General features: G+C 39.5%; 1 protein-coding gene across 1 annotated transcript in view; it reads left to right on the top strand.

Moving 5' to 3' along the window:
* NMNAT2 (nicotinamide nucleotide adenylyltransferase 2) overlaps positions 1 to 15804 on the top strand; it is an 86468-nt gene that overhangs the window by 65678 nt on the left and 4986 nt on the right. The window contains exons 4-9 of the mRNA XM_058176276.1: positions 431 to 509; positions 7927 to 8053; positions 9935 to 10015; positions 10310 to 10354; positions 12129 to 12205; positions 13882 to 13983. Of these exons, the coding sequence (XP_058032259.1) occupies positions 431 to 509; positions 7927 to 8053; positions 9935 to 10015; positions 10310 to 10354; positions 12129 to 12205; positions 13882 to 13983 (511 nt within the window). The remainder of the gene's footprint in view (positions 1 to 430; positions 510 to 7926; positions 8054 to 9934; positions 10016 to 10309; positions 10355 to 12128; positions 12206 to 13881; positions 13984 to 15804) is intronic.

The following is a 15804-nucleotide window of genomic DNA, read 5'->3' as shown; positions in this document are numbered from 1 at the left end:
GTGGACTTCAACTACCAGAGTTCCTCAGCCAGCAAGTTTGGAGACCCCCTGCTCTAAGCAACCATATGAACCTGGTTTCTCATAGTGTTTCTTGGGATGTTTTTTTTTTAACTTGCTTTAGCCCTTTCAGGATAATCTCTTCCTACTTAGCTTTTTACATATTACAAATAAATCAGATATATTTGATTGAAAGGGGAAAAACCTCCCCAAACATATATCAATGGGGAGAAGAACACCTCAGCTGACATATAGAGAGCCCGAACCAAGTGCACTTTTTCCCTTTCTGATTTCTTTGGGCCAAAAGACTGCCTCACACTCAGGGTTCCTTTCAGATGAAATATACAATTAAATAGTATATATTGATATTTTCAATTGTAATTGTTATTTGTGATTGCCGAATCAGATTTTTCTCATTCCTTTCTCATCATAGGGTGGACCCCTGGGAATGTTATCAGGATACTTGGCAGACCACCTGCAGTGTACTGGAACATCATCGGGATCTGATGAAAGTGAGTGAATGACTGAAGCTGATGGCAGAGATTGAGACTACTGGGCTAGGGATGTTAAATTTGTGTTATTTATTGAAAATATAATGGAAAGAACTAGAAGTATAGTTCCACAACTAGAATTTTTAAGTTACAACCAGAGAATGATTAAGAGTAATCAGACATTTTGTATCCTGACAATAAGATATTTTTACTTCTTAAATTTACTTTCCATTCTCATTGGATGTTCTCTAAGAGGTTAATTTCAATATAAAACATAACTTGGTGCGGGTATGGCATCAATATACAACCACAGATATTTTTTTCCTCTCCTAAATCTCTCTACCCAAGAGCATCCCATAATCATATCAAAACACTTTTTGTGAGATCCAGCTCCAAAACCATTTATCAGATGCCTACATCAGGGCTGCACTAAGCCAGAGGACCACTGCATTTATAGGGACTTTATACATTGCTCCAATCAGGACTCGGAAAGACAGTCTCTTTCCTTCCATTGAGTGGCCATTAGGTCAATAGTTGACCTAAACTTTGGAGCAGGGGTCTCCAACCTTGGTCACTTTAAGACTTGTGGACTTCAATTCCCAGCAAAGCTGGCTGAGGAACTCTGAGAGTTGAAGTCCACAAGTCTTAAAGTGGCCAAGGTTGGAGACTTCTGCTTTGGAGGACAAATAGAAAACGAATTGATTGGTTGGAGCAGCTTGAGCTTAGAAGCATCACAATATGTTCTCTACAGTGATTGGTGGTGATTTTCCCCATGGTTGGCAATGTTTGAATTTCAGCCAGTAACTGTCCTTGTTGTGTCACACAGTGGAGCTATGTGGAGAGCAGTATAGCATAGCCCCATTCTGAATGTATATTAAGGGCACGATGTGTGGGCATGTCTATACTACGTAACATGATGTCTTCTGCCTCTGCAAAGACAAAAAGTATAGACAATGTCTATACTACATAACATGATTTTCTTCTGCCTCTGCAAAGAGACTGTGCAAATGACCCCAGCAAAAGGCCATAGTACTTGTTATTGGAATCAGACTTAGAAATCCTTAGCACTCTTTTCTTGTACTTTGTTTCCCATCAACAAATTGGAGCAAATAAGAACTCTCTTGTGAATGTGATTGGCAAATACTTTAGGTACGGAAGTACAATTCACTTCAAAATCGCTACTATCTATTTCTCTCTAAAAGGGGAATGGTTGTTTCCCAACATTATTTCTGCCTCCTTATTGTACCCTGAGCTCTTAATTCAGGATCAACTCTTACCAGTCACCCCACTAATATAAACTGTTAGTGGGATGTTTTAACAAACACTTAATCAAAGTTGATTATGGACCTCTAATAGTTTGGGATGTGAATATGTATAAAGTCTGGATTTGTATTATAACTAACACTAATAACTTTCCTTTTGGTTTGAAAGTGGATAATATAACTCTGATTACAACTGTAATTTTAGTCCTTGTAATATTTTTTGTCATTGGAAATATAAGATCTGCTCTGATCTGGTTATAAAGATGTATATGTTATCTTATCTTGAGTACACAGATTTTTTTTAAAATCAGACCATCAATCCATAAAGCCCAATACTCTTTTCATGAATGGGCAACAAGGTATCTGTGGAAACAGTGTCCTTCTTTTTGAGTTCCTCAACAACTGCCATGAAAGTTATTTGGCTCTGATTACTGGAGACAATTTATCCATTTACCTTCCATGAATCTGTCTAATAGGGGTTGCTACCAATCTGGTTCCTACGGTTCAGATACTTGACCAAATCAGTTTTGAATCATATTCCTGAATGGAAGATTTGCATTGTCTGCTGCACCTCCTCCTTTAAAGTTGTCCAGGTTGATGTCCATTACAACATCATATAGTATAGCAAGCTCAATTGGTTAATTCAGCACTGTATGAAAAAAATATTTCCTAATTCTGACCACATGCTGTTTCATTCAATAAACTCAAGTTCTTGTCTTAAAAGAATGAGCAAACTATTTCCCTTTCCGTTTTCTACACAGTGTGCATAAATCCATATACATTTCCAGCTTCTAAGAAATTTCAAATATTGACAGTATTGACACATTGACATGTCCCTTGCTTGCTTCCCATCCTGCCCTGCTCATCAAAAAATAAAGCATACAAACAATAAAAAATGCCAGGAAAAAAAAAAGAGAGACCACATACTGTATTTGACTGTGGACACTGCTAAAAGTAGACAATGGAACCATTCTGAGTGCCACCATAGGTGGGGTCTGCAGTGGGATCAAAAAATATCAAGATGTCAACCAAATCGAAGATGCAGAGTTTTTTAAAAAATGTTTAAAAATATAAAAATGTGCATAACACACAATTAAAAAAAAAACACCTTAGGTTTTGATTATGCAATCACCACTTGCCACCTTGTTTTTATTTTGACCCACCCTGGAGATGCCCCTGTCAACCACCTTCAAAGCTTTGTCTTCGAGTGTGCGCAAATGTTTAGAAAAAATATGAGATATCGGAAGGGAAAAAAAACCCTTTCCCCTAATTTGTAGCGGGCTTGATGAATATTGCTCCTGAAGCTAACTGATGCTAGTGGGGCTTAATAGCTATCGCACGGGAGTGATTTCTAGCAGGGCCAGATTAAAAAAAGATTTAATTCTTTTGGTAAATGTTGAAAGGCAGAGAATAAATCACTCCACTTTTTAAAAAGAAGCTACCTTCCCATGTGCCATGAACTCAGTGAAAGCAGAGCTTCTCACTGTGGCTCTTAACTATTAAAATAAAGCAAAAATTAAAGAGAGAGACACATTTACTGCTAGACTTATTTTAGCTCTCAGATTCTGCTAATGAGAAAGAGAACCCTGGGAATATTGTAGGGAAAGAGAAGCAATATATTAGAAAGTCATACTTAATGGGGAGAGGAGAGGAGAGTCCCACCTCCCTCCCCCTCCCCTTTCCTTGATTCCGAATCTGGCTTTGCAAAGAGGGAAAATGAGCTTAAGGAGGAAGGAAGCCCAGTCCTCTCCCCCCAAATATTTATGACATCTAACTTGTTTGCATATTTCTCAGTATGATTAAAAGGCCCTACACGGTTCCGGTGGCTGCTGGGTTTCCTGTCCAGGAAAATTCCACTTAACACCTTTGTTCCTTTCATTGTTCTGAAAAACAACAGTTGGAAAGCTTGACCAATTCTGACAGGTCAAGGGTTTTTTTTTGTTTTTTTTGTTTACATTTATACCCCGCCCTTCTCCGAAGACTCAGGGCGGCTTACAGTGTATAAGGCAATAGTCTCATTCTATTTGTATATTTTTACAAAGTCAACTTATTGCCCCCCCAACAGTCTGGGTCCTCATTTTACCTACCTTATAAAGGATGGAAGGCTGAGTCAACCTTGGGCCGGGCTCGAACCTGCAGTAATTGCAGGCTACTGTGTTCTTAATAACAGGCTTTTACCAGCGTGAGCTAAACCGGCCCTTCTGAGCTAAACCGGCCCTTCTGAGCTAAACCGGCCCTTCTGAGCTAAACCGGCCCCAAGGGGTCATGGCAACATATTGGAAGGGGGATCAAATGATTAGCCATTGTTTTAGGAGCCCCAGTGTTCTCTCCTTTTATTTGTCAGAAATAACTTATAGGGTCATTTTGAGTCTGTTTGACTCATCTGTTCTTTTAAAAAACAGAAGGATTTATCCAATCTTTAAGTGATATTGATGCTCCCAACAAAATAGCCAGGGGTAAGGAACTTGTTAATTGCAAGTCACAGCGCACATTTTTGGACACAAAACTGAACTTAGCAAATCATTTAACAAGAATATGGTAATATGTTTAAAACAATATTTGATTTCTTTATGAATATGACAGCAGTAGCTGGGGGGATGCGGTGGTTTAGTGGCTAAGACGCTGAGCTTGTGATTCGAAAGGTCGGCAGTTCAGCGGTTCGAATCCCTAGTGCTATGTAATGGGGTGAGCTCCCGTTACTTGTCCTAGCTTCTGTCAACGTAAAAAATGCAAGTAGTGTTGGAAGAAATATCCATCTGGGTTCAGTTCCAAGTGGGGACAAAGACACTGGAAACATGGAGGCTGCTTGGAAAGATGGTTTAATGGTGGCCAGGATCACATGGCTTGAGTTCCTGAACAGAAAAGGCTGAGATCCTGTGTGCTCCCTGGTTTTATGCTTTTTCTGAGCTTTGAACTTTCTGGGGCACAGGAAGAGTATCCTGATTGGTTGTCAAACTCCCAGGTGGTCTAGGGGGTCTTAGCTAATGTTGTAGGTTGTCTCTCAAGCTTGCTTGAGCCTTGCCATGTGGTAAGATTCTGTTGCTAGATGGGTAGGGGCTAATCCTATCTTTGTCATGTAGACAATGGACTGGCTCAGGCCTTAATGGCCCATTGACAAAGGTGGGGGGGGAGTTGCTTCGTCTTTAAAACATGTTTCTCCATTTCTCATCCAGGGAAATATATTCTGCCTTTTAAGTATTTTCTAAAATATTTCATTCTTCTAGGAGGGGGGTGAGTGCTAAATTCCTACAGTAGAAAATAGGGGCCATCTTTGGTGAGAAGGTAACAGCGTTCCGTGCGCCTTTGGCATTTAGTAATGACAGCCACATGACCACTGAGACGTCTTCGGACAGTGCTGGCTCTTCAGCTTGGAAACGGAGATGAGCACACACACACACACACCCCAGAGCCAGAAACAACTAGTACATATATGCAAGGGGAACCTTTACCTTTAGCTGGGGGGATGATAATAGGAGAATTTGACAGTTATGATGGGCAGTACATTTGGGAAGGCTGTTGGAGGGACATTTGATAGCTAACTCCTACATTATTGTTGCAGTGTATTATAGATGTTGACATATTTCTATCCGTATATTCAAAGAAATACCAAATAATTATTTTGTAGGTCAAACTTTTCTGTTCCATTGTGGGTGCGCATCCAATTTTCAGCAATGCTTGATAATCTTCCACCTCTTTATTTCTGCCTTTTGCAAAAGAATACAGTACCTCCTGGTGGTAGAAAAAAGATTGTTCCTGTTATTGCATACTGTAATAATAAATTGCATTTACTATATTATTTTTAAAGAACAAGATAAATACAGTTTTTTCTTTTTTGCTTTTGCAATTACTTATGCATTTATTCATTTTAAAGGTATATATAAACTTTTTTACTTTTACTCAATCTTTTGCTTATACTTGAAATTATAAGAGATACTCACAAGATTTTTTTTAAAGGGAAATTTTTAAAAAGTTGTAATTATTACATTACTACAGTATAATAATAATGCATCTATTGCAATAAGAAGTATACTGTGAATTTAAAATGTTGAATAAAAATGCCTTGATTTGAGGGAAATCAACCAGGCTTTGTTTCAGATACATTTTAAAAACATGTTTTTTTGCAATTGCATAATGTAAGGGATTTGAAAAACTCAGCCTTTGAAAACCTACATGGGCAGGATGGTCTGTTTAGGCTACCAAGGGTTTAAAGACTTTAAACATAAATGCATCTTTGACCCATCAATGCGTTTTAAATTCACCAAGCAACCTTAGGCATTTGTGCTATATAATCATGAGGATGTCCTGTTCTCAAAGCCTTAAGAAGCCTGTGAGTCAGACCATCCTGCTTCTTCTAACCAGATTGTTACTAGAACATTATATATCCAGCATTATGATTGCATAATCAGGAGCTCCTCAAAGGACAATTTAGGCAAATGGAAGGAGTTTTATTTGTTAATGTATTTCAATTCCAATAGCAAAGAGGTATTGAGCAAAGGATAGGCAAAAATTAACAAGGAATAAAGACAATCAGAAAATAATCTGATTAGTAAAAATGGTTATTGTAGTCAGGTGTAAATCCAGACATAATCCCTTTCAAACAACTATGCTAACTCATCTGTAATTTGGAGATATCAAACCCCCTAACCCACTTCTTGCCTAGTATCCTGTGATTCCTTGCAAAAACGGCTTAGTTAAGTCAACACTCCTGTCCCAAGCCAGGTTCAATGCTTCCTCTCAGTATTTAGAGCATGTTGATTTTGCTTGCAAGCTTCCTCTGCTTCCATAGGTCTGGACTGAACTAGGCATCTTTCTAAGCCTGTACTCATGAACGTTGACATCGCTACCACTGTCATAGCTTGGAATGAAAAAGTTACACGTTCAGTATAGCTGCACATGGGTCAAAATGACCACCAGAGGAGGGGTAAAGTGCACTTACTTTTGCTACTGGATTGGAAATGTGAGAGTACACGCCGCTTCTGCACATGCACAGAGGGTCAAAAATGGGACGTGATGACGTCCCAGCAGGTGGGCAGAGGAGAGGTGAAATCCAACAGGTTCTGGAGAACCGGTAGTGGAAATTTTGAGCAGTTTGGAGAATCAGCAGATGCTACCTATGGCTGGCCCCAGAGTGGGGTTGGAATGGAGATTTTGCAATATCCTTTCCCCAGGAGTGGGGAGGGAATAGGGATTTTATTTATTTATTTTATTTTATTTTATTCAATTTTTATACCGCCCTTCTCCCGATTTTGCAGTATCCTTCCCCTGGAGTGGGGTGGGAATGGAGTTTTGCAGTATCCTTCCCCTGCCATGCCCACCAGGCCACATCATGCCCACTAAGCCACGCCCACAGAACCGGCAGTAAAAAAATTTGGATTTCACCACTGAGGCGGAGCCTCCCACCGCCAACCCTACCAGACGCGCGAGCCAGATAGATCTGGACAGATTTCATCTCCCCTAACTCTCTCTTTAACAGCCTCAGGGATCCCTTGTCAAATCTGTCTAAAGGATTACTTTTAGGGGTGCTTTTTTGTTTCATTCCCAGGTAGAAGCCCGTGAACTCTGGAACCTGTGCCATAGATATGAGGCCACTTTCAGCAAAGGGTTCCCAGCTACAGATGTTGACAAACTTATTGCCTGGTGATAGTATATAGCCATTGAGATTAATAGCCATTTATCGCCTTATCTTTCTTGATAGTTGAGAGGAGTACACAGAAAACTTCAGTCATGTTTAGAACTATGATAGTACTTTTCCTAAACAACTTGCTATGGTCTGATCTGAACACAGGAGTACTATATTCACACTGTTCTGCTGACAGAGGGTAGAGGAACAAAATGGAGAAAGATGCGGCCCAGAACTGCCAATAGGGAAGTAAAATTGGGTAAGGGCAGTTTGTAAAACCAAGGCAAAAGCCTATTTTCCCCCCCTTTTTCAGTAGATACCTATGAACCAAGCAAATGAAAACACAAATTAACTTTGACTAGCCGCTTGTCTGAAATGATATAAGGTTTTCTGCTTGAGCTGGGGTTTGGACTAGAACAGGGGTCTCCAACCTTGGCAACTTTACTCTGGCTTTAAGACTTCAACACCCAGAATTCCTCAGCCAGCTTTGCTGGACTAGAAGACCTCCAGAGTCCAGTCCAATTCTGTTATTCTGCTCTGTTATTATTTCTTCCAGCGAGTTACTGGTTGTATCCTGTCCAATGTGAACACACCTTCTTTGACCCCAGTGATTGGACAGCCCCAGAATGAGACCCCACAACCTATTTACCAGAACAGCAACCTTTCCAACAAGCCAACTGCAGGTAAGAGTTGAGCAGAAAGGCCAAATACAGAAGCTCTTGAAAACACAACAGTAATAAATGTGGTAACCCAGGTGAGAGAAGAGAACCAACCCTTGATGGTGTTTCCTGCCTCAGGTGCCAAAATAATTGGCCAGGTTAGATTTTTTGGCACTTTGACATCTGGAGGGGAAAGCCATGTCCTGTTCCACCCAAAATAAGCAAAATGTTTCAGGCAGATTTTCTCATTCATCTTTATAACCTGTACTCAGGATAGCTGCCAGTCCCTAATTATAAACCTTCCACTAAATTGCATGTTGAGACATTTCAGCCATTCCTCATCCTTTCAGCTGCTTCTTTCTCACCGTCTGACTGGCACACCTGGTTTACTCTTGGCTTCCGCAGGTGGTAGAGAGTGCATAAGAAAGCAGGAGAAAAACTCACTGGAACAGCTGCAATGATTCACGCTTGGAGTGGGTTTAATGGCGCAAGGATAATTTTTGTCATGCAAACCACTAACCCTAACTATCCAAAGATAACTGGATATTAAAATATTGGTTTCAAATATAAACAACTGCTGGGGAGAGAGGGAAAAAAAAAAGGGGGGGGGCAAAAGTTCCTTTCCTTTTTTGATCATCCAATAGGTGGTATTGTCTTTAAATGTAACACAAGTGCCCTAAAGAGCCCATTTAGTCTAGCACAGTGATGCCAAATCTTTTGGACTCAGTGTGTCAAAAGTTTGGAAAATGCTAAACTTGACTTTGCTGGTGCCTGCCCCATGAACAAAAGAGAAACAATTCTTTACATATTCAGTGTTGTTTTTTTAAAAAAATAGTCCAATCATGTGGTACTCAGTGGTATACAGCGAAACATCAAACAATTACAAAAATAAAATATGGTTAAAACTCATTTTCAGAAAGTCTGGAGATCATGTGAGAGCACGGCCCTATCATGTGACTTTGGGAGGGTCTGGAAGGTGTATAAGAGCACACATCACCCTCTGTGGCCTCTGAAAATTATGCAAGAACAGGACGTGCTTTGTAGAATAGTAGTTGGGTTTTGTTGAACACTTGTGTGTTACCCAAAACATTGTGGCATTGTGATATACATCATAGGCTCACCAACACTGGTCTAGCATCTCTGCATTGACTAGCCCTCAGGTCTGGCATTCTGAGATACATTACAGGATCTATTTATACTTTGTAAATATATATTTTTATTTCTGTTTTACTTTACTTTTTTAATGTGCATGCTCAAGATGATACACTAATATTTTTTTTAAAAAATCAAAATAAATTAAACTGAGTAGTTTAATAATAGCTGTATCTGCTCATTAGCTAGAAATGGTTGTTGAGGGTCATGGATTTTGGTTTATACTTTCTTTACCACATATTATTTTCATTGTTGATTTTAATTATTTTTTTCCCCTTTTAAGTACCTTTGTCACTGAGTTTCATTCTAAATGTATGTTTTATTGTATTGTCAAAATAACTCTGTAGTTGGTGCTCTAAGTTAAATAAATATTTTAATTTTGGCTGAATTCAGTATAACTTTTAAGCACATGGGTCAAATTGGATTCTTGTTATATACTTAAACTGCAGAGGGGAAAATTGCATTTTAGTGATTTCCATTTGAATAAGAGGCCACCTGTTTTTATCTGCTGTGTAGTTCTCGGAAACAAATTCAGGTTCTGTGTCATGTTGACAACAGCAGTAACATTTTGTCAAAGCAAGGATTAAAAATAATTCTGGTAATCAAATCACAACCCACATATGTTATTTTAAACTGTACAGGAAAGCCACTGAATGAAGGGAAAATAATGTTTCCTTTGTAAACCATAGTACTTCCAAGCTGTATTAAATGCAGATTTTTCTGTTTTATCCTCTGGTTTCCTTCTTTCCTTAGCAAAACTTTTGGGGAAGGTGGGAGAAAGCCTTAGCAGGATTTGCTGTGTTCGTCCCCCAATGGAGCGTTTCACCTTTGTGGGTATGTTGTTGAAAAGGGGTTGTCTGCAGCCAGCTAAAACTTGTGACCTGTGACTGAAATTAGATTCTTTCCTAGATGTAGATGACTGGGCTGAGCCTGAGGGAGGCTGAGCCTGAGGGAGGGATTCATGTCATCAGTCAGGAGTCCCTGTGTGCCCACAATAGATCTAAGTCTGGCCCACCTTGAATGTCTTCTTAATTCCCACTCATTTCCCTTACAGTTAGTAGCTCAGATTTTTGTAGAGAGGTCATCCTGTGAAATATAATTTCAGCATTTTCTTTTCTTGCTTTCTAGATGAAAATGCTAACTTGGGGACTGTGATGAGATATGAAGAGATTGGTAAGTGAGCATCATCCATAGGCCCTTGCAAAAGTGGGCATACTTCCATATAAAAGCGGCAGAAGAGTTGTGGTTACTTTATTGCACAATTGATGTTGATATTAGTTGGGAAAACAATACATATATGCAAAGATCAGGGAGTTTATGAGGGCTGTATTGCATGATGGGAAAAACTGGAATGATGCCATCTACAAAGATACTATTGAATTCTGCAAAAACTCTTGAAAAGCTGTGCATTACTTGGAACTGATTTCAGTCAGTGCCTTAGAGCATGAAGAGACTATAAATGTAGCAGTTGTCTGTAATTTCTAAACAATGGTTGCAACTCTTCCAAGACAGTGAACTTTTAGGAAAAGATTTAGGTGTTTTGAAGAGTTGTAAATGTGTCGTTTACAATATTCATGGGTCTCCTTCCAAGCCACCTTTTTTGGATAGAATCCAAATGATTTGTCATGCCGTATACTATGCAGCTTCCCAGATAATAAAGTACATATGACATCAAAGATCCAGCATTGGATCTTTGGACTGACAAGCGCCTAATAATGGGTTGAGGGTGTGAAAAATCATTCTAAATCTGCTTCATGTGCATTGACACTCCTTTTCACTTATAATTGTAGTCTGTAAATTAATCTTACAATTAAAAACCCACATTCATTATCACTGTAATCTTCCCTAACAGATGTGTACATTACCCTAATGTGTACACTTACCAAAAATAACTACCCAATCAATATTTTTTTGTACTCCGCTTTTCCAGCTAAGTCCACTTTGGAATACATTTTGTGTGTGTGTGCTAATCCATAGAATGGAACACGACAGAAGCTAGCAAGTCCATAGCAGATTCCACATTTTTAAGATTTTATACCCTTGATGTTGAATATAACTTTATGGGAACCTACCTGGAAATTCTACTGAGCCCTGCCATTACAGAGTGGAGTGACAGGTAGTGGAAGATGGCATGATGGGAATAACTCTTGGAACACTTTCCTGCATTTCATAAACTGAATCACCTTCAGACATAAGGCAGAAGAATATTTTCTCTCTACTAGGCAACTGTAGCAAAAGTTTTATGAGTATGAAGAACGGATGCAGGAAGTGTCTAGTTAAATGAAAAGAAGGACTAGGGGAGACGTGATAGCAGTGTTCCAATATCTCAGGGGCTGCCACAAAGAAGAGGGAGTCAAACTATTCTCCAAAGCACCTGAGGGAAAGACAAAAAGCAATGGATGGAAACTAATCAAGGAGAGGACCAACCTAAACTAAGAAATTTCAGATTTCAAATAACAGAACAATTAATCAGTGAAGCAACTGGCCTTCAGAACTTGTGGGTGCTCCACCAACACTGGAGGTTTTTAAGAAGAGAGTGGGCAATCATTTGTCGGGAATTGTATAGATTTCCTGCTTGAGCAGGGGGCTGGATTAGTGGACATCCAAGGTCCCTTCCAACTCTGTCATTCTGTTTCTGCTTTTGTGTTTATACACAGGCATAGAAAAGTCACCGCCACATGCATTACATTGGTGCACAAAATTGCCAAAAATGAAGATAACACTGACATTGTTTAAGGAATATTAGTAGTCAGTGAAGTAGATAAACTGACTGATGGACATATGGTAACAATTCTAGTGTTTTCACAACACAGGAACCACAACTCTGTTTTAAAGCCCCATATTTTCCTCTCTCCTTCCTTTTTCAAGCCTTTGAATCAAGGCAAAGAGATTAGTGGGGAGTGGTTATCCAGGGGAACATCTCAGTAGCTGTATCTCTTTTCTTCAGAGCTTCGAATCTTGCTGCTGTGTGGAAGCGATCTTCTGGAGTCCTTCTGTATCCCAGGCCTTTGGAATGAAGCTGATGTGAGTAGAAGATGGTCAAAGCTGTGATCTTCCTTCCTTCCTTCCTTCCTTCCTTCCTTCCTTCCTTCCTTCCTTCCTTCCTTCCTTCCTTCCTTCTTTCCTTCCTTCCCTCCCTCCCTCCTTCCCTCCCTCCCTCCCTCCCTCCCTCTCTATTTACACACAGTAAATACTGATTTAGCAAAATATACTTCCTGAGCAGTTTTGTTTACTTTGTGATAGCTTGGGGAATCATAGATTGACAGTCTACTTTCTCTATTCCACCTTCTCTGTTCGTGACCCCTTCTTTTCCAGTTCTGTCAATAGTTAAAGGACAATGGTGATTTTTATAGTGTGTAGAGGCATTTGTTTGTAATGTAAATAAATATAATTTCCTGTTTCAGTAGTAGGAGTTTATTAGTCGATTACTCATACAACCATATCAAGAACATAAACAGCCCTTGCCAAATTTCTTTTAAAATGATTTACCCACAAGGATTTTGGTAAGGATTTAATTAAATGTTTGTATGAACACATACTGTATGCTGGTTCAGCCTTTAAATTGGGTTTTCTCAAGATCTGAGGACTGCAATTCCCAGATTCACTCATTAGGGTAACTATTGTTGAGAATTCCAGGAGCTGTAATGCAAAGGTTGAGAAGCCTCTCAGAGATAAACCTACAGTACAGGTAGTCCTTGACTTACAACCATTCATTTAGTGACTGTTCAAAGTTGCAACGGGACTGAAAAAAGTGACTTAACAGAGGGATAGGATCAAGTTCACGAAGAGTTAGTATCACTTTATAATGCCTTGGTAAGGCCACACTTGGAATATTGCACCCATGTTTTGGTTGCCACAATATAAAAAAAGATGTTGAAACTCTAGAAAGAGTACAGAGAACAACAACAAAGATGATTGGAGGCTAAAACATGAAGAACAATTGCAGGAATTGGGTATGTTTAGTTTGATGAAAAGAAGAACTGGGGGTGACATGATAGCAGTGTTCCAATATATAAAGGGCTACCATAAAGAAGAGGAGATCAACCTATTCTCCTGGAAGCAGGACGAGAAGGAAATGAATGGAAACTAATCAAGGAGAGATCCAACCTAGAATTAAGGAGAAATTTCCTGACAGAACAATGAATCCATAAATAGTGGATGCTCCAACACTGGAGGTTTTTAAGAAGAGATTGGGCAATCGTTTGTCTGAAATGGTATAGGATTTCCTGCCTGAGCAGAGGGTTGGACAAGAAGACCACCAAGGTCCCTTCCAACTCTGTTATTTTTTTATTGATTTTCCAGCAAGTATCTACAGTTCACAAGATTCAGCCAAAACTGTGTGCTATGCTTTTGAAAACTCTGTGGAAGCCTTTGAGAGATAGGGAAAGGGGAAAAAAACAGATTAGCAAGAAAATGGATCTCAATATAACCAAGTGCATAGAATATGTCTTCACTGGAAGACAATAATTCCAAAGTTGATTCAGATTTAGAATAGCAGCAGCACTATAGCACTTAGACTTATATACTGCTTCACAGTGCTTTACAGCCCTCTCTAAGCAGTTTACAGAGTCAGCCTATTGCCCCCAACAATCTGGGTCCTCATTTTACCGACCTTGGAAGGATGGAAGGCTAAGTCAACCTTGAAGAAAGTTTCTGTAAATATATGCTTTCATAAAAGATATTCATTCTAATTTAAACAGATGGAGGTGATAGTGGGGGACTTTGGCATTGTTGTTGTGCCACGAGATGGTGCTGATACCGAGAGAATCATGAACCACTCCTCTGTACTTCGCAAGTATAAAGTAAGCTTTGTTGTTTTTATTGCTCTAAAACTGCAGTAATAAATGGACTTTAGGCTGGTACTCAATCCTGTTTTCCTGAACCTCTCTGGTTGCATACATGTCGGCTCTCCCAGGTAAACCAGACAGAAACATGACTAGATAAGCTAATTCTACTTTATTGTAAAGATACATTAACATGATCTTGCAAGTCTGAAGGTACAAATTTCCTGCCATTCTTAGCTGCTCGAACAATTAGGGCAGGTCCTTCCTAAATTTCTTCCTCTGAGCATTAATTCACTGGGGTTCCAGTTTCTCTTGTCTGATTGTTTCCTAGGCAACATCTCTTCCCCTAGAACCCCAAAATCATCCACACATTCCATTACAATAAAAGGTAAAGGTTAAGGTTCCCCTCATGCATATGTGCTAATCACTCCCAACTCTAGGAGGCAGTGCTCATCTCTGTTTCAAAACCAAAGAGCCAGAGCTGTCTGAAGACGTCTCCGTGGTCATGTGGCCGGCATGACTAAACGCCAAAGGCACACGGAACGCTGTTACCTTCCCACCAAAGGTGGTCCCTATTTTTCTACTTGCATTTTTGATGTGCTTTCGAACTGCTTGGTTGGCAGAAGCTGGGACAAGTAACGGGAGCTCATCCCGTTATGCGGCACTAGGGATTTGAACTGCTGAACTTTCGATCGACAAGCTCAGCATCTTAGCCACTGAGCTACTGCATCCCTTCTTCCATTACAATACAGTTGCCCATTTCAGGTTTGTCTACATAGGGGGCAGGAACCCTACTAGAATTCTGTCTTCTAGGTTTCTGAGGAAGTTGCAGCCAGGACAGTAGAAGAGCTTTGCCTGGAAATAGTGCCAAGTGTCATGGAAAACAGGAGATGCAGGCAATTGAAATAAGTATAAAGAGTTATTACAAGCTTAAGAATCTGGACAACTGACTATTAAGGAAAATGCAGGGAAGATAAGAGAGGCATTCAAGGTGAGCTGGACTTAGATCTCTTGCAGGCATGAAGGGACTCGTGACTTATGATGAGTTTGACCCCTCCCTCAGGCTCAACCTGGTCATCTCCTACAAATAGTCAAGGACAAGAATAGTTTCCTTCTCCATTAATAGTATGTTGAAATTATCTTGGGAGACAGAAAGGACGGCTACAGACTGGACAACCATCATATAAAAGATATTTCCATCTACAGAAGAAGGAAGGTACAAGGGAAACGTTTTAGCAGGGACCCTCCCTAGTTTTCTGGAGAATAAAAGGACGGAAGGAATACTTTCAGTCTTGCAAGATTCCAAAACCTCACAAAATTGTGCTCCTTTTGTGGGCTTCCTTGAAGGGCTAACATGCCCTAAGCAGGTTCAAGATAAAGTCATTAATCGTTTTAGTCTCTCTAATTTGGATTTTCACCTGCAGTAATATGTTTTCAATCCCTTCTTTAAAATGCAAGGATTCTGACAGAAGTGAGCAAGTGTCACATTATTTTGTTTCGGAAAAATTGAAGGCTTTGCTATATCTGAAAGGCAAACAAAAGAAGAGTAGGAATAACCTAGAGTCTGACAGAGACTTGGATTCCCCTAACTATTGGTTTGCGTATCCAAATCTCAATCCGAGCTAAATTAGAGAGAGAGAAAATCGAATACAATTAGTTTTGCTTTGCAGTAGCTTTTCCTCTTTTTTTTTAATTCTGCCAGATAGCTGGAACACAACACTTTCAGAGATTTACAATTCATTGATATTTTTTTTTTAAAAAACAAGCTCATTAAAAACGATAAGAGTACAATAAATATTGGGTTAGTTTAAAATCATTTACAATGAAAGATAATCTCTC

The sequence above is a fragment of the Ahaetulla prasina genome, chromosome 3, assembly GCF_028640845.1.
Source record: "Ahaetulla prasina isolate Xishuangbanna chromosome 3, ASM2864084v1, whole genome shotgun sequence".
Lineage (NCBI taxonomy): Eukaryota > Metazoa > Chordata > Lepidosauria > Squamata > Colubridae > Ahaetulla > Ahaetulla prasina.
This window is presented reverse-complemented; position numbering and strand designations above follow the sequence as displayed.